The sequence below is a fragment of the Coffea arabica genome, chromosome 4e, assembly GCF_036785885.1.
Source record: "Coffea arabica cultivar ET-39 chromosome 4e, Coffea Arabica ET-39 HiFi, whole genome shotgun sequence".
In the NCBI taxonomy this organism is placed as follows: domain Eukaryota; kingdom Viridiplantae; phylum Streptophyta; class Magnoliopsida; order Gentianales; family Rubiaceae; genus Coffea; species Coffea arabica.
The window spans coordinates 9,732,314-9,752,138 of record NC_092317.1 but is presented as its reverse complement, the minus strand read 5'-3'; the positions used below and the strand labels follow the sequence as shown (position 1 = coordinate 9,752,138).

Genomic DNA, 19,825 nt, shown 5'->3' with positions numbered 1-19,825 from the left:
AAAACAGTAGACTATTTGGGGCATACTATTTCTGAAAAGGGTGTTAGTATGGATCAAACTAAGATTGACTGTATTTTGAAGTGGCCTATACCTCAGACTGTGAAGGAATTGAGGAGTTTTTTGGGTTTGACTGGGTACTATAGGAGGTTCATACAAGGTTACGGACAAATATGCAAGCCTTTGACTGAACTCTTGAGGAAGGATAGTTTCATATGGAATGCAGGTGCTCAGAATTCTTTTGAGAAATTAAAGGAATTAATGGTCACTGCACCAGTTCTTAAACTGCCAGAATTCAGTAGGCCTTTCATCATTGAGACTGATGCCAGTGGTGGAGGTCTAGGGGCTGTATTAATGCAGGATGGCCATCCTATTGCATTTCTGAGCAAGGCACTATCTCCCAAAAATCTTGGGTTATCTGTGTATGAAAAGGAACTCCTTGCTCTAGTAATGGCTGTCACTAAATGGAAGCATTATTTGGTAGGACATCACTTCATCATCAGGACGGATCACCAGTCTCTGAAGTACCTACTGGACCAGAAACTCAATACTGCTCTACAACACAAGTGGCTGACTAAGTTACTGGGATTGGACTACGAAATCCAATACAAAAAGGGTGCTGAAAATCTGGTTGCTGATGCACTCTCAAGGAGACAGGGGACGGATGCCTCAAGGGACAGCAATACCAGTTTCTGTTTGGCCCTATCTGCTGTTAAGCCAGGTTGGATGGAGGAACTGATTCAAAGTTATGAAGGTGACCCTCACTGCCAAGAGATTATGTCCCAACTACTGCTAGACTCTACATCTCAACCATCCTATACACTAGCAGAAGGAGTACTCAGATACCAAGGGAAACTGTATGTAGGGACAGGAAATGACATCAGAAGCAAATTGGTCTCAGCTCTGCATAATTCTGCAATAGGGGGTACTCAGGACAGAAGAGTTGCTGGCATAGGATCAAATCCTTGTTTTACTGGCCTGAGCTCAAGAAGGATGTTATTGCCTATGTACAAGAGTGTGATGTGTGCCAAAGAAACAAGTCTGAACATCTCCCATATCCTGGCCTACTTCAGCCCATACCCATCCCTCAAAGGGCTTGGTCCCACATTTCTATGGACTTTATTGAGAAGCTTCCCAAGTCTCAGGGATATGACACTATACTGGTTGTAGTGGACAGGTTCACCAAATTTGGACATTTTTTGCTATTGACACATCCCTTCTCAGCTAGGCAGGTCGCACAAGTGTTCTTGGATAATGTTTTCAGATTGCATGGGTTGCCAGAATCGATCATCACTGACAGGGATAGAGTGTTCACCAGTTGTTTTTGGAAGGAACTGTTCAAGCTCATGGGAATTCAGCTCAAATACTCTTCTTCTTACCACCCGCAGACAGATGGCCAAAGTGAGAGGCTCAATCAATGTCTGGAATCCTATCTGCGGTGCATGACTTGTGAATTTCCATCCCAGTGGAGCAAGTGGATACCTACTGCAGAATGGTGGTACAATTCTGCTTACCACACCAGCTTGGAACTTTCCCCATTCGAAGCCTTGTTTGGCTATAAACCAACACCTCTTCCTCTAGGACCATACCAGGACTCAGTGATACCTGCTGCAACTCAGACATTACAGGACAGGGCCAGAATCACTGCTAGCATCAAGGAACACTTATCCAAGGCTCAAAATAGGATGAAACACTTTGCTGATAAACACAGGACTGAGCGGGAATTTGTGGTAGGGGACTAGGTATTCTTAAAATTACAACCATATAGGCAACAGTCTATATCTGTGCGCAAGTGCTTAAAGCTTTCTGCTAAGTACTATGGTCCTTTCCAGGTTGAAGAAAGGATTGGGCAGGTAGCTTATAGACTGAAACTTCCTGCAGGGGCCAGGGTGCACCCGGTCTTCCATGTATCCTTACTAAAGAAGAAGGTAGGTCCTCTCCAACAACTATCAACTACATTACCAGAGTGGGATGAGCATGATCTGTGCTCCCTCCAACCAGAGATGATCCTGAAGAGTAGAGCAATATTACGTGATGGACAGCCTGTGGTACAACTCCTGGTTAAGTGGAATCACCTTAGTTTTGATGAAGCATCCTGGGAAGATAAAACCTTCATCGAGCACCAATTTCCAGAATTTTCTTGCAGGCTTGCGGACAAGCCTGTTCGCAAGGGGAAGGGATTGTCAGCCCAGCAGATATGAAGACACATTATTGGAACGGCACCGTTTAAGGAATTGGGGAAATTACTTGGTGGAACGGCACCGTTTAAGGGCTTAGGGCAATTACTTAGCCAAACGGCATCGTTTGGCCAATTGATCAGTTAGTTACGATTAGTTAGTTTCTGACAATAAATGGGACCCACAGCTTGTAACAGATTTAGTTATCAGAATTGAATTTGTCTCCTTTCTCTCTCTAATCTCTTTTCTCTCTCGCTACTCTCTCTCTCTCTCTCTCTCTCTCTCCCTCTTTCCCAGATTTCCTTTTCTTCCTTACTGATTCACTAACAATTCACCACCATTGATTCAAGTCCCTGACAGATGATTTGCTCAAGCCACAAATTTTAACCAAACATATTTGACCAAGTCAAAATAGCTTCCATTCCTTCTTGTTTCCATTCAGCTTAACCGACAGCCAATTTCCCCTTTCTTCACTTCATGTTGGAACCGAGAGAGAGAACCAAAACATTCCTCTTGGTTGTCCCACTTCAGCCAAGAAAGAAAGAGGGCAAGGCTGGTCTCCTATCTTCTACTGCAACCGAGAGAGAAAAGTTGAGAGAATTTTCTGGTCATCTCCATATCAGTTGAAGTCGAGGGAAAGAGAGTTAGAGAGGAAGGAAAGAGTGAGGAAGCTCTATTTTTCTTGGTGTGATTCAACCTTGAGGAGCTGAGGAAGGAAAGAGCATTCTGTCTCCATTATTCCAGCCATGAACCGTGAATGAAAAAGAGAGGCAGTTGCTAAGTTCTTCATTATTTTCCTACTACCTTTGGTTAATAATGTCTTAGAATGAATTAGAACTGAGAAAAGAGAAGTTTAGTTGGAGAAAAGTTCATCCAAAGCCAAAAATTTCTGGATAAATTGCTGCTTAAAGACCAAGAGGACAAAGCTGCTATTTTCGGTTCTTTTCTTTAAAGTTTTGCTGGATTTTGTCTAGATGTACTTAATATACCTCCTATCCTTATTTTTATGACATGCACGTATTGTTTTACTTGAATCTAAGTGAGGTTAGTGTTGGATTTTGAAGGAACTTTGCTAAAAATTTTCTGGTTATGTTGATGCTTGAAGGCTGATGGAGTAAAGCTGAAAAGTTGCAGCTTTAACTGCAAAATTTTGCTGGTTTTGGCGAAGAACTCACTTCATGTACCATTTACCTCTTTTATCTAGACATGTATGTGGTATTTGTTGGGATAGAAGCAAGAAAGACTAATTGTTGGAAGAAACCTTGCTGAAATCTGTTTGAAACTTTTGTTTGAAACTAAGGGGGACAGGAGCTTATTTTACAGCCTCTTATTGCGAAATTTTGAGGAGTTTTCCCTAGGAAGTCATGGTCTAAATGTTATATTTCTTGTTTAGTATGATATATAGCATGTTGTCTTTGAATTTGGCAGCAAATGGCTGGCCTAGATGTGAGTTATTGGTAGCAATAAAGTTGGAATTACTCAAGTGAAAGGTTGAATTTCGGGTGACAGTCACCACTGGGCAGTTTTAGTAAAATGATCATAACTTAGTGTAAAAAAATCGAAATTGAGTGCCGTCAATTGCGTTTGAAACTAGACTCATAGATCTTTCTAACGGTATAAAATTGGAGCTGTGGTTTGTTTTACATATGCACCAGAAAATCACCCAAGTTGATTGAAAAATGCGCCCTGCACAAATAAAAACTGGGATGTTGTAGTAAATTGTGCCTCAATTTGGACTAATTTATGAATCGAATCTCCTTGAGGTGTTTTTTAAAGATTGTTAGTATTTCAAGTCTAGTTTTGAATGAGCCAAGTTGTATAAGTTTTTGACATTTATAACTCAAGTTATGATTTTTCCAAAGAAATAATACTTGTTGGAATTTCAGCCTTGATTGCTAAATTTTCAAGATGATTTTAAGCTCAATTTGCTCAAAATACCATATAAGACTTTAAACTACAAGTATGTGTTGGAAATGAACCAAAACCATGGACCTTAAGTGGTTTAAACTCCATTTATTTCACTGTTTTCATAGCTGGAATTCTACTCAAGGCTGACCGAAAGAGATAGTGATTTTGTTTAGCTTTACAATTGGCTTTGTGCGGTGAAATCATCTTGTTAATGTCTTAAACATATGATTAGACATTAATTTTGGTATGAGTAGTGAATTGAAATAAAAAATGAAAGGTTGAGAGGTGAAAACTTCACTTTTACATGTTTCATGTCCCAAGCGATAAATTTCCAGTTTTAGTTGAGGAAAATGAGTGTTAATATGTTAATATCATGTTTAATATAAATGTTAGCCATGTCATGTGATTTTTCTAACTTGTACATGTTCTATTAGTTTGCTTATGGAAATTTCAGCTTGTAGAGTTGAACTTTTGCTTAATGGCCAGCCTTGGTATGGAGACATGTGAGTTGAATACTTGTCTATTTTTGGTGGCTTTATGGTCTGAAACTAGTAGCTTGTATAGCCTATCATTTGTGGCCTTGATTTGGATGGTTTGGCCATGAAATTTTGTATTGAATTTGGAGAGGAAATATAGGATAAAACAGGGGTTATCCTGTCCAAATTTTGGGGCAGCTTACTCCCTTGATTTTGGACTGATTTGGTGATGTACTTGCCTAATATGCTTAGTGAACCTTTAAGCTTTTCTTATGTATTGCATTTTGGTTGAAATGGAAGGGTTTCATTGGGATTTTCTTCCAAATTGCTGGCTAAAATTGTGCTTGTTTGTCGATGGAGAGTGCAGCCTATGACATTGTTGTTTTTCTAACATTTTAGTAATTGGTTTTGGCCAAAACTTGTTCCAAACTTTGGAGAAGCGTTTTGTGCGTGAATTTGAGTGAAAACTATGAAGATTGGGAGGTGAAAACCTAATGATTGTACTTGTTTCATGGCTGCGAAAAAATTTTGATTTGGAGGGCTGTTTTGCACCTTGCTACCTTTTAGCCTCAACGTCTTTAGTTTGAAAGTCTTTTGGACACAACCTCGCTGACTTGACTTGAGAAAACCTTGTTTCTTTCATTGGTTCGCCGCTGGAAAATTTCCCGCCATGAAGCGAATAAGGAACTTGTTGGCTATTCATGTTTCTTGAGTCCAAAATGCTCTCATACGCTTCAAAACCCTACTTGAGTTTTTGCCCTAGAGTATACTTAAATTTTTCCTTGATTTGCATTCTAAATATGGCTGTGTATGTTGGGTTTTGAAAAAAAAAATTAACTTGGAGAGGTATACGACTCATAGTCGAGTCTAAATTATGAATTCTGTTCACTTGGTTATTCTTAGGGCTTGTCTGATCAAGGGGCAATCCAGGAGGAAACTTTTGACGCTATTTTTGCTTGAACTAGTGAGTGTTCCAACTACAAGTTCCATGCTACTTGTTGTGCAAATATAACATGTATATGACTTGTTACTTGAATTGACTTGTTATTATATAGGTGAGTGTGTACTTTATCACACTCGACCTAACTTGACTGAATTGTTGTTTTACTACTATAAGTGAATTGTTTACAAGTGAACTGAGATTCATGCGCATGAGTTGAAAGTAACGGCCTGGATCCTAAATCCCATAGGCTAGTTAATCGAGTCGAGCCGGCAAGGGTCTGGTCGATTAGATAACGAACCCTGAGTCTACTATTTTGTCGAGTGGAGTGTTATCTGCTCGACTAATTGGTATATTCGAGTATTACCACCACTGTTTATGTTTGGAGTTCGGGCCCGATAGGGGATTGATTGGTGGATGGAGGTTGGAGTTAAGTGGTGATCTACTGGACTTGTTATGATTCCATGGTTGACGGAGTGTCAACAGATTCTGAACAAGTTGTCACGGAACCTGTTCCCGAGAACAGACTGTATCCTTTTATATGCATGTGTTGTCGACTGTACATGGTTAAATGAGTTGTCTGGATGTTATGTTCTTTATGGAAAATGTGATCATGCTATCATGTGAATGCTAAAATGCCTAATTGCTTGTTGTTCTCTTGGAATCTCACTGAGCTTTTAGCTCATCCCTTCATTTGTTTTCCTTAACAGGGTACGGGGATGACAAGGACAAGAATAGTGCTAGTTGTAATAGGAAATCTTAATCTTGTATTTGGACGGCACTGTATTATGGTATTAGTTTACAAGTTCTTATCTTTTGGTCTGTATTTTGGTTTGTATATTCAGATGATTGGTAGCATGTAGATGTTATATTGAAGAGTTTTAGCGTTATTGATTTGCTATCCAAAGAATAAGGAATTCAAAAGTTGTAGTCCTTATTTTAAGTAATTGCAATCATATTTATACTTAGAGAAGTGATTGAACTACATGCATTTCATTTCGCTTAGTCATATACATAAGTATGGAGTTTTTTGTGAAGTTGGATGGCTTGTAATATTTATTGGGGAGTTTCGTTCTTACTTTGGAGTTAGTGTTATCTCTGAAATTAATGTTAGTGAGTGAGTCCTAACGAAAGCTAGGCAGGCGGTCCGCTAATCTCTGGGGTTCGCCTTTGGGGGAAGTGGAGTCATCACATGATATAGTTTAAGGGGTAAAATAATATTAATTCTTTTTTTTTGTCATTAAAAAGTATAAAACCAAACAAGAACACCGTGGTTATCCCAAATTAAAATAAAATATAATCTATCAAAAACAAACCTATAATTTCATTGTATTGTTATTTCAAATTGAAATAAAATAATCAATAAAAAACAAGGCTGTTGTTTCATATGTTTTCGATGGTAGATTATTTGAAATAATTTTTTTTAAAAAATATTATAATATTTTCTTAATGTGATGTACATGAAATAAAAAAGTAGTAGTTGAAAATTTTTTTTACAAAACAAGCAAATAAATTTGCTTAAATAATCTACCATCCAAACAACCAAATTACACAGGAGATATTTTAAAAATAAAAGTGATAGACAAATTTGCCCATTGTCAAGTCCGGACATTGAAGTGGACATTGCGGAATTTGAACTGGACTTTGCTCGAAATTTTAGCTGATCAATTAGAAACGATTCTAATTTGCTTATGGAGCCAGAAGTGATTAATTATTTTAGCTATAATTTCAGAAACCTCCCTCGAGATTTCTAACAATTTCACTGAATTTCCCTAAGGTTTGAAAAATTATACTTATCTCCCTTGATTTGATAGTTTTAGTAACAAAACCTTAAAATAATATTGATTTGGTCAATTTTTCAAATGCCCTTGTATAATAAGTTTTAATTTATTTTCCTATATAATTATCAGATTATTTAGTATAATTATAAGGCATATGTGCTTAATTTTTCATGTCCATATTTATTATTTGATAAACAACTATAATAATAATTTTATTACTATGATATGATACTTTTGATGGTATTTTATTATGGATTTAGATTTATAAATAGAAAAGAAAATGTTGAAATAATTTATTTAGAGTTTATGAATTTTTCGAGTAGTGGGATTATCATAATTTAATAATGGTTTTGGGCCATTTATTGATTTATTATTAATTTTAATACCAAAAAATAGAAAACAAAGATCAGCAAAAACATTGGATTACATATAAAATTAATTTGTCAAAAATATCACTAGTTCAACATTTGGTTAAAAACTAGAGGCAATAGTGGTAGTTTTATAGTTTTATTGGATAAAAATAAAAAAAATAAGAAGGAAAAAGAATGAAAAAAATAATTTTAAAACTCATTCTAAGTATAAGCATGCCAAATAAGGGAATTTCATTAAAATATTTAAGGGTAAAATTGCCATTTTAAATAATAAGGGAGGTATGTATAATTTTTTAAAATTCAAGGGAGCTCAGTGAAATTATCAGAAACCTCATGGGAGGTTTTGAAATTATCCCATTATTTTAGGAATAATATAACTCTTGCTTTTATTTAGTTGCATCACTTGCTGAATTATATTAGAAAAAGGATCCTTGTCCGTTTTTAGTTAGAATCGTAGTAATACATGATTAATAAGTCCGTCACAAGCGGAAGTTTTCCACAATTTTGATTTGATAGCAGACTTTCTTTTGTGCCAAAGAGAGTTAGAATGTGCTTTGGTTCACTGGTGGTATATCCCTATATAGACATGCATAGGCTCTGTAGTCGGGCTTAAGCCAGTTTCACCGAGGGTTTAAGCGGGAACGAGCAGAGTCTGATTAGGATTCTGCGGGAACTGCGCTCCCTATTAAGAGCATTGTGTAGTGCCCTTAAAGTCCTAGCCATATAAACCGCTGGAAAGCCTCTCCTCCCGCCACTACTCCTCAACGTTGGCAGATTCACTGGTCTCCTGCCGACACCACCCCTTGACAAATTCACTGGCCACCATCGCCACCTCTTGAACCCGCCATTACAAAGTACAACAATAGCTGCCTTTGTCTCTTAATCTGAAAGGTATAATTTTTTTTGGTCTGACTTGCTAGTTTGTGATGGAACCTTTTGGTAGAGGTTTTTTTTTTTTTTTTTAATTTAAATGAGTCCGTTTCCATGTTTTAGTTTTTAGATCATTTACAGAGGTTTGATCAAAATTTTGATGGTTCCAAGATTTGTTTTTTTGATGGTTGTTACCTCGCCCCCGCTGAATAGTTGTGCATTCTTTTGCTCATGCATGTTTATTTATCTCATTTGTTGCAGATTGAGTTCATGGCTGCTTCTGCTTGGGATATTACAGCATCAGAGTTTCTGCACGTATGCATTTTCTTCATATTTCTTTCTTTTTACTTTTTCCAATGGTGAAATACTTATTTTATTATGTGAGAGTACTTGGAAAATGGACGGTATTGATTATTTTTTGGTTTTTGTCTGATCACTATTACAGGGTTCGGGTAGGCAAAAATTAATCTTGCCTAGACATCCACCAAGGTGGACAAATCGATTGCTTTGGGGTACAGTCCAAGGAAAGAGTCATTTGAGAAAAAATTATGACAAGGGTATTAGGTTAAGATCCCATTTGCCAGTAAAGGTTAGAGCTGTGGTTTCAGGAAATGTTGGTAGTTCAGTTGATGAAAAACTAAGTGAGGTTGAGGGGATAGGACACGAAAAGGTTATTCATTTTTATCGTGTACCTTTGATTCAAGAGAGTGCCACATGTGAGCTTCTGAAAACGATTCAGACCAAAATATCAAACCAAATAATTGGATTGAAAACTGAACATTGTTTCAATATCGGGCTCGATTCCAGTCTTTCTAGTGAGAAGCTCTCAGTGCTTCAATGGGTGTTAGGAGAAACATATGAGCCTGAAAATCTGGGGACTCAAAGTTTTCTTGATAAAGAGGTGAAGAATAGCTCTAATGCAATCTTAGTTGAAGTTGGACCTAGGCTGTCCTTTACCACAGCATGGTCGGCAAATGCTGTGTCAATCTGCCGAGCTTGTGGGTTGACAGAGATAAATAGAATGGAGCGATCGAGGAGGTACTTGTTGCATGTTAAGCCTGGTAGCGGTTCTCTGCTGGACGGTCAAATTAATGAGTTTGCTGCAATGGTGCATGATCGGATGACTGAATGTGTTTATGCACAAAAGCTTACTTCCTTTGAGACAAATGTAGTTCCAGAGGAGGTCAGACATATACCAGTCATGGAGAAAGGAAGGGAGGCATTGGAGGAAATCAACGAGCAAATGGGTTTGGCATTTGATGAACAAGATCTACAATACTACACCAAGCTTTTCAGGCATGATACTAAGAGGAACCCAACCAATGTTGAGCTGTTTGATATTGCACAGTCCAACAGCGAACACAGCAGGCATTGGTTTTTTACTGGGAAAATTGTTATAGATGGTAAACCAATGGACAGGACTCTCATGCAGATTGTCAAGAGTACTTTGCGGGCAAACCCTAACAATTCCGTCATTGGCTTCAAGGATAACTCTAGTGCAATCCAAGGGTTTCCTGTGAAACAGTTGCGGCCAGTTCAACCTGGTTCCACATGCTCCTTAAACATGAGCAAACATGACCTTGATATCTTGTTTACTGCTGAGACCCATAATTTTCCTTGTGCTGTGGCACCATATCCCGGGGCTGAAACTGGAGCTGGAGGACGCATTAGGGACACCCATGCAACCGGGAGGGGTTCTTTTGTTGTCGCATCTACTGCTGGATACTGTGTTGGAAATCTCAATATTGAAGGGTCATATGCCCCATGGGAAGATCCATCATTCACTTACCCACTTAACTTGGCTTCTCCATTGCAGATTCTCATTGATGCTAGTAATGGTGCATCAGACTATGGGAATAAATTTGGGGAACCCTTAATTCAAGGTTACACGAGGACTTTTGGAATGAGACTCCCAAGTGGGGAAAGGCGTGAATGGTTGAAGCCAATTATGTTCAGCGGAGGTATTGGGCAAATGGATCACATCCACATTACAAAGGGTGAGCCTGAAGTTGGCATGTTAGTTGTCAAGATTGGAGGCCCAGCATATCGTATAGGAATGGGAGGGGGTGCTGCATCCAGCATGGTCAGCGGTCAGAATGACGCTGAACTTGACTTCAATGCTGTACAACGTGGAGATGCAGAGATGGCTCAGAAGTTATATCGTGTGGTCCGTGCATGCATCGAGATGGGAGAGAAGAACCCCATCATAAGTATCCATGATCAGGGCGCTGGTGGAAACTGTAATGTTGTCAAGGAAATAATATATCCAAAGGGTGCTAAAATTGATATAAGAGCAATTGTAGTTGGAGATAACACCATGTCTGTCTTGGAAATTTGGGGTGCAGAGTATCAGGAGCAAGATGCAATATTGGTGAAGCCTGAAAGCCGCAGCCTGCTGCAGGCTATCTGTGAAAGGGAAAGAGTCTCTATGGCTGTTATTGGAACAATTAGTGGGGAGGGATGTGTTGTCTTAATTGACAGTTTGGCTGTTGACAGATGCATTTCAAAGGGATTGCCGCCTCCACCACCAGCTGAGGACCTTGAACTTGAAAAAGTGCTTGGTGATATGCCACAGAAAACCTTTGAGTTCCATCGCACAGTTAATGTGCGCGAGCCACTTGATATTGCACCAGGGATAACCTTAAAGGATTCTCTGAAGAGAGTGTTAAGGCTGCCCTCGGTATGTTCAAAACGATTCTTGACTACAAAAGTTGATAGGTGTGTCACAGGTCTTGTGGCACAGCAGCAAACTGTAGGTCCCCTGCAAATTACACTTTCTGATGTTGCTGTTATTGCTCAAAGCTACACTGACTTGACAGGAGGTGCATGCTCAATTGGGGAGCAACCAATCAAAGGGCTTTTGGATCCAAAGGCAATGGCGCGACTGGCAGTTGGAGAAGCACTTACTAATCTAGTTTGGGCAAAGGTCACTTCCCTCGCTGATGTCAAAGCAAGTGGAAATTGGATGTATGCTGCTAAAATGGATGGGGAAGGAGCAGCAATGTATGATGCTGCTTTGGCTCTTTCAGAGGCTATGATTGAACTTGGTATTGCAATTGATGGGGGAAAAGATAGTCTCTCAATGGCAGCCCGTACATCAGGGGAAGTTGTCAAGGCTCCTGGAAATCTTGTAATCAGCACCTATGTAACTTGTCCAGATATAACAAAAACAGTGACCCCAGATTTAAAACTCGGAGACAACGGCATACTGCTTCATATCGACTTGGCAAAAGGGAAGCGGCGTCTAGGCGGATCTGCTCTTGCTCAAGTTTTTGATCAGGTTGGGAATGAGTGTCCTGACCTTGACGATGTTCCTTACCTCAAAACAGTATTCAATAAGGTTCAGGAGCTTCTTAGTGAGGATTTGATCTCTGCTGGTCATGATATCAGCGATGGAGGGTTGATTGTAAGTGCCCTTGAGATGGCATTTGCTGGGAACTGTGGAATTTCCTTGGACTTGACTTCGGTGGAGGGTAGTCCGTTCAAAACACTATTTGCAGAAGAGCTTGGACTACTCCTTGAGGTCAGCAAGAAACATTTGGACATGGTAATGGCAAAGCTATCTGATGTAGGCATTTCTGCTGGGATTATTGGAAGTGTAACTGTGTCACAGGTGGTTGATGTGAAGATTGATGGAGTTACTTTTTTGAATGAAGAAACTTCAGCACTGAGGGATATATGGGAAGAAACCAGCTTTCAACTTGAAAAGTTTCAAAGATTGGCTTCCTGTGTAGAATCAGAGAAAGATGGCCTGAAATATCGCCAGGTGCCTTCCTGGGACTTGTCATTCACTCCTACATATACTGATGAGAAATATATGACTTCCATTTCAAAACCAAAGGTAGCAGTTATAAGAGAGGAAGGCAGCAATGGGGACAGAGAAATGGCTGCAGCATTTTATGCTGCTGGCTTTGAACCGTGGGATATTACAATGTCCGACCTCCTTAGTGGAACCATCTCTTTGCACCCTTTCAGGGGGATTGTGTTCGTTGGAGGTTTTAGTTATGCTGATGTCCTTGATTCAGCAAAGGGTTGGGCTGCATCTATTCGATTTAATAGGCCTCTTTTGGATCAATTTCAAGAGTTCTATGAACGACCAGACACCTTCAGTCTTGGAGTTTGCAATGGCTGCCAGCTTATGGCTTTGTTGGGCTGGGTCCCTGGCCCCAGGGTTGGAGGTGTTATGGGGGTTAATGGGGACCCTTCACAGCCAAGGTTCATCCACAATGAGTCTAGGAGGTTTGAGTGCCGCTTCACAAGTGTGAGGATAGAAGAATCACCTGCTATGATGTTTAAAGGAATGGAGGGTAGCACATTGGGTGTATGGGCTGCTCATGGTGAGGGAAGAGCTTTTTTCCCTGATGAAGGTGTGTGGAACTCTGTTCTCAACTCAAAGTTGGCCCCAGTGAGGTATTGTGATGATGATGGGAAACCGACAGAAGTGTACCCTTTCAATCTGAATGGGTCGCCCCTGGGTGTTGCAGCAATTTGCTCTCCAGATGGGAGGCATCTCGCCATGATGCCTCATCCAGAGCGCTGTTTTTTGATGTGGCAGTTCCCCTGGTATCCAAAGCACTGGAGTGTGGATAAGAAGGGGCCCAGCCCATGGTTGCAGATGTTCCAGAATGCCAGAGAATGGTGTTCATGAGGTCAGTTCTTACGACCAATTAGTGTGGCCATTTTTGTGTTAACATGGTACCGTAGGTGTGTTGATTCTGGTGGTAATATGCAAACAGTATATTGTTGATTTTTCTTTCAATGTGGCTGATTAGATTGAAGCTGTTGTCATTGTAGACTACTTTTCCGAAGTATGCACGAGAAGGGTGGCGTATAAGATTGGCCTTGCCTCGAAGGACAAGTTATCCATCTCCCATTAACAGATGCAGTCGCATATCATCTTTCACTTGGGAGCAACTCCATTTGTTTCTTTCTGAAATTTTGCTGGAAAGATGAGCCTTGTCATTAGATCAAGGATATTTTTCACTTTCATTCTTGTAATTCATAATCAAGTCTTTTATCGTAAATCTGATACGTTGTGTAGTTCGGTGCAGGCCATGTTGGCAGGGACTTCAACTTGTACTGTAACTTAGTGCTGGTGTTGTCTTGAAGAGGTTAATTGTCATTTTACGCGTATTGTGAAATTATGGCCTGCTACTAATTTGATTAGATATGGTGGGGTGAGTTAAGACGTGCCCCTTTGACCCTTATCCTCTATTTGTTTGGCCTTGATTTCCCGATGACTCCTGAGCTGGATCTTATCTGTTCAAATTTTCTTGAACTTTTCTTGTCAAGATCTATAATGTGAAGAAACCTGAATGCCCTTCGGTTTCAACCGATGCATGAAGTTTCTGTATGAGGAACTCAGTTGAGGGACTTTGGCTATTTAAGGCCACCAGTTGGATTGGATATTAGTTTTAGCCCTGTGGCCAGTGTCTGGAACCAGATTCACATGTTTTCCGGGTCAAGAATCAAACATATCATCGTAGCAGGTTGAGATGTCTCAAAGTGGATTTTCTTGATTAACTGCACTAATTATGGGCTGATGAATTGCATGTTGTTTCATCCTCATTGCCGCCCTTGTTATTGAAGGCCTGTCCTTGTTCCATTAAGCAAAGCCTACTAAAGCAGCAGATTGAAGAATCAGTTCCTGCACTTAACCAAAACTTGAAAACTTATTGCCTGTCAAGAAGACAATTGAAAACTTGAAAAAGGATGATTAATCTATGTGCTGTAGCCGGTTTTGCTTGTGCATGTAGCCTTACAATTCCAACAGAAAACTTATTTCTGAACTTTTAAAACACTTATTATCCATGTAGAGATTCTTGTACCTGTCTTGAATGCTATCCAAGCAAGGATATTAATAAGTGACGGATGAAACAAGTACCCCTTGTTCTATGTAAAAAACTGGTCATTCATCCATTTGATATATGCATTTTTTCTTAACTGTATAGAGATTCCTATACATTCTTGAGGGATGTACAAATTAGAGTTTATCTACAACTCGGTTTTTTTTTTTTTCTTTTCTCCCATGCAGTGATTAGTTTTTTTAAAAGAAAAAAAAGTATAAAAGGAATTTTAAATAAATTTTCTTACTGGATGATAAGGACTGGCTATTTAGACGTAAAGTTCTAAAATTTAACAAACCCGAGCAATCAGCACCAGTGGTCTAGTGGTAGAATAGTACCCTGCCACGGTACAGACCCGGGTTCGATTCCCGGCTGGTGCATCTGTCTTTTTGACGTCAACACCTTCGTTCCATACATAGCCAGAGATGATTTCCAGCTGAGGCACATACTTGCAAGTAAACGTATAAAATTAAACTGCCTTTTATAGATCATGGAAATGGATCCTTTAGCTGAGACTATGAGAAACTCACTCTATTCTGGATTGAATCAGATCATGTTACATCTATTTTGATATATCAAATGGTCATATTTGACCATCAATTTTCCCCAAGGACAAAATTCATCTTGGTGCATGTTTTTCGCCGAATCAACTCACTTAGCAATTAGCTCAATGACCATGTCTAATGGCAAGTTTAGTTTAGCAATCCCCAATACCAAATCTCTCAACTGATTATGCTTTCATGTCTTCAGGTTCAATCTTACTGTGCAGTCTTGAACCCTCTGGAAGGCCTAAAGGAGGATTTGGGCATGACAAATTATCCACATTGAAGAGCTCCCATTCTTTGATATCACATCTATCTAATGCTGAAAACAGCCTTTGCCTCTGTGTCTCATCTGGATACATGCCATCCGGGCTAACAAGGACGGCACCAGTATATGATTGTCCTGCAACTCGAGCAGCTCCATGGTAATGGAATAAACCCCAGCTAAAATCATCAGAGACGTCCACGATTGTCCAGAACTCATTTCAAAACCACTCCATTGTCCAAGACACTGAAGTGAAATGTTGCTGGAACTTTTCCTCTTCTAACTCGGTATTTTCGCCTTCTCCAGACCAAATCCCCCTCAAGTGTCCTTACTTGAAATATTGGCTCAAACCAGAATGATCCTCTAGCCTTTCCTCTATAAAACAGTTGGTACTGGCATGGAAACTGATCATAGGCTGGGTTCTGTCCTGCTATGACTCGCCAACTCCAGTCCAATTTCCCCAACCAAGCCACAAAAAGATCCTCAGCTGTTTCATGAGATAGATTGTCCCCTCAGAACTTTATCATTGGAGGCACAGAAGGTTTTTCAGGGATCTTGGCATCCAATTCCAAACAGTTATTCTTCTGCAACACGCAGAGAGAAAATTCTTCTAGACATGGACTCTCATATGAAGCAATACATCTATAGTTGCATACCTGGTCCACAGGACTGCACTTATTCAAGCATTGGAGAGCTTTTCTGCAGTTGGGATCCAATAAACAGTTTAGTATCTGAGGGCCACAATTTTTTACCATGCAGTTTAAGGTGGAGAAACCTTTTGCTCTTAGATTCTTCAATATTGGGACTGGTCTTATGTAAGCATTAATTACAACTAACAAACAGAACCTGATATCATCTGAATTATGCCTGTCCCAAACCTCAGATACAGTTTGGACTATTTTGGTTGATTCAGTTTTTCTTTTTGATTGGGAAATTGCTGTCAATTGACTGAATATATAGCCATTGGATTTTGTTTCTACAATTGATCCTCCAAGTTTGTACCTCAACATTGGAGAGGACTCAAAGCATAAGATGCTTGGGACGTTTACACTATTTGCTTGAACCCATTCAACAGATTCTTGATTAGTGACAGCAACAATCAGTAAAATATCTGCATTCCTTAATCCCTGATGAAGATTTTCCATGGTTTTATCAGTTGATTTGAGGAGTCCGTCACTAAATACCAGCATATCATACGCTTCATCAACCCATTTTAATCTTTTGGCCTGTCGAAGAGAAATAAGTGAAAAGGTCTACAACTGTGAGACAAGGAACCACATGTTTTTGTAGGATATGATAGAGTCAAGGCTCTCTCATTTATGTCCAATACACACAGTCGACACGGGAATAAAGCTTCGATTGTCATAGTACCAAAAAATCATGGTAAAAGGAGAAAATGCAGCATGATAAGTTGACCACTACTATATCTGCTCATATATAGAGAAGGCTAATTAAGTCAATAGCTTGTCTCTAGAACAAAATAATATCTCATGGCAAAGGCATGAAAGGATACATAAAAGTCAAAAACATAGGCTGAATGAAACATTATTACTTGAAGAATCTCATTGTCCCAATTCATTAGCCTATATTCTTGCATTGCACTTCTTCGGCTCCTAACTGAGATTGATGTGAGAAGAAAGAAAAACTAAAAAAGGGTAAAGAATGTGTTGTAAGCATGAAAAACATTTTTCGACTAGATTGGATTTGGAAGCATTTGCAAAAACTCAATGGGATTTGACAATTATACATTCCAGAAACAACACTATAAACGCCGAAAATTCCATGAGTTTTCAACAGAGAATCTCGAGATCAAGGCTAAGAAGTGCATTTCCAAAACAGATTATGGAAATAGCAACTCAACTAGGTAGTTCAAGCTATGTTATAAACACCTTAAACCACACAAGTCAAAAGTCAGAAAACTGTGCTTTCAAGGATTGTTGATACTCTTAAACTCAAAAAATGGAAGTCGCATAACACAATCAAATACGAAGGTGAAAGATGGCCGAACAATTTGCATAACCAAAATTTCAACATTTTTATGCCTTTTTCAATAGCCAGCTCTTACAACCTCTAGACGAGCCTAATAAGCTTAACATTCAGATATCCAAAGTTCATAATTCGAAGAGAATATCATTTCTGATGGTCAAAAAATTCAAGACAAATTCACGTTCCCTTTTTCTGTTGATATAATTCATCACTAAAAGAATACATTTTTAACAAACACAAGGAACATGCATTTCACCAATAATTCCAGAAAACAAAACAAAATCTAAAATAGCCCTTAAATTCAGTTCTCGATTCTTTGATTCTTTTCAATTTCTAAGCAATGGATAACTCTTTAAAGAAAGAAATATAACTCACAGTATGAAGCATGACGTCCAACCAAGGCGAGGACTTGAGAGGGCTGACGCTGTTTTCTCCGACCAGTACTATTCTCACCGGAGTAGCACTTGGCTCCGTTGTTTTCACAGCTTCTTCATCTTCTTCTTCTTCAGTAGAAGTAGCTTTGAAATTATCAGTAGTGCTAGTGTTTAGAGGAGCAGGGGAGAATGAGATGATGCCTGCTCTTTCCCCGCTGAACTGAAGGGGGGATAGCCGGAGCTGGATGAACGGAGTCTGGAATCCGGTGAAAGTTGGCCGGCGGTTGAGAATGACCGTTGCCAATGGCGGCAGATGAAGATTGAGAATCATGGTGGTTTTGGTAGTTGGTCCAGCGGTTAGTTTAGCTTAGAAAATTTTGGGGGATAATTTCACAAACCTCCCCTGAGGTTTCTGACACTTGCACTGAGACCCCTCTAGGTTTTAAAAATTTCACCTAGCTCCCTTGCTTTTCAAATTTGGTAACAATTCAGTCCAATTAGGATTAAAATATTACTATCATGATAGAGATGACATTTATATTCCATAAATACCCTTTTCCTCCCTATATTAGTACAAGATTACTTGTTAATAAAAACCTACTAGTTTTCCTTTCGTAATAATATTAGTGTAATGCTTTTTGAATTTCACTTATAAACATTTATGTATTTAATATAAATTAAATGATTCAAAGTAAAATGCTCATAAATAACTAGTACTTTATTCATATAATGGAAGAAACTCGTAAAGAACTGGTATGTTATGGACAATTTTTTTTTCTACTTTCAAATACTTCATTTATATTAAATACAAAACATACTAGTTTTCCTTTCGTAAAAATATTTGTGTAACGGCTTTTGAATTTTATTTGCAAATATTTATGTATTTAACATAAATTAAATGATTCAGAATAAAATGTCCATAAAAATCTGGTACTTGGTTCATATAATAGACAAAGGCCATAAAGAGTTGGTACTTTATGGGATATTTCTTTTTGCTCATAAATAGCTATTATTTTGTTCATGTAATAGAGAAAATCCATAAAGAGCTGATATTTTATGAGCAATTTCTTTTTTTTTTTTACTTTTACGTATTTAATTTATGTTAAATACAAATCTACTAGTTTTCCTTTCGTAAAAATATTAGTATATCGCTTTTTAAATTTTACTTACAAACATGTATGTATTTAATATAAATTATATGATTCAAAATAAAATGCCTATAAATAACTAATACTTTATTCATATTATAGAAGAAACCCGTAAAGAGCTGGTAAAAAGTGAGTAATTTCTTTTTTTACTTTCACGTATTTAATTTATGTTAAATACAAAACCTACTAGTTTGCCTTTCGTAATAATATTAGTGTAACACTTTTTGAATTTCACTTATAAACATTTATGTATTTAATATAAATTAAATGATTCAAAGTAAAATACTCATAAATAACTAGTACTTTATTCATATAATGGAAGAAATTCGTAAAGAACTGATATGTTATGAACAATTTTTTTTTTTACTTTCAAATACTTTATTTATATTAAATACAAAACATGCTAATTTTCCTTTCGTAAAAATATTTGTGTAACGGTTTTTAAATTTTATTTGAAAATATTTATGTATTTAACATAAATTAAATGATTCAGAATAAAATACCCATAATCATCTCTACCTTTTTATTAACAAGCAATCTTGTACTAATATAGGGAGAAAGAGGGTATTCATGAAATATAAAATGTCATCTCTATCATGATAGTAATATTTTAATCCTAATTGGACTGAATTGTTACCAAATTTGAAAAGCAAGGGAGCTAGGTGAAATTTTTAAAACCTGGAGGGATCTCAATGCATGTGTCAGAAACCTTAGGGGAGGTTTGTGAAATTATCCCAATTTTGGGTTTGAGCACTTGAGTTTTGGACTTTGGAATCGTGATCTTCTAATGTTTAGGCAAATGTAGGAAACGCTGGAAAGTGCTGGATTAGTGGACCCAAGAAAACATAACTTGGCCAAAAAAAAATACATTGCTAAGACCAATGGTGTATAAGGCATACTTGTGGTGTAGTTACTTGCCAATGATTTTTTTTCATGAAATTAATTATACTAGTCACTTGGATTAGTTTTGGCTTGGTAATTGTATAAAATTTAGAACAAAATTTACATTCACATTTACATAATGATTACTTGGAGATAAGGAGTCATAATATAGACATGTCATTTTTTTTCATCAAATAAATGTAGACAAAATTACATATGGTATGTATTTATTGTCATTACAAGAGATATCTAAACCATAGAA

General features: G+C 38.1%; 1 protein-coding gene, 1 long non-coding RNA gene, 1 other non-coding gene and 1 pseudogene across 3 annotated transcripts; 3 read left to right on the top strand and 1 right to left on the bottom strand.

Moving 5' to 3' along the window:
- Positions 1-5,288: 5,288 nt before the first annotated feature.
- On the top strand, positions 5,289-6,399 carry LOC140005713 (uncharacterized). The gene is made up of 2 exons (XR_011813281.1): positions 5,289-5,522; positions 6,209-6,399. It is a non-coding gene; the product is annotated as an uncharacterized lncRNA (long non-coding RNA).
- Positions 6,400-8,876: 2,477 nt separating this feature from the next.
- Positions 8,877-13,468, top strand: LOC113740711 (probable phosphoribosylformylglycinamidine synthase, chloroplastic/mitochondrial). Its single transcript, XM_027268242.2, has 3 exons — positions 8,877-8,924; positions 8,966-13,169; positions 13,315-13,468. Exons 1-2 carry the CDS (start codon positions 8,877-8,879, stop codon positions 13,166-13,168), a joined length of 4,251 nt encoding a protein of 1,416 aa, XP_027124043.2. The 3' UTR covers position 13,169; positions 13,315-13,468.
- Positions 13,469-14,675: 1,207 nt separating this feature from the next.
- On the top strand, positions 14,676-14,746 carry TRNAG-GCC (transfer RNA glycine (anticodon GCC)). The gene has a single exon. It is a non-coding gene; the product is annotated as a tRNA-Gly (tRNA).
- Positions 14,747-14,865: 119 nt separating this feature from the next.
- On the bottom strand, positions 14,866-17,908 carry LOC113742012 (uncharacterized; annotated as a pseudogene).
- Positions 17,909-19,825: the final 1,917 nt, after the last annotated feature.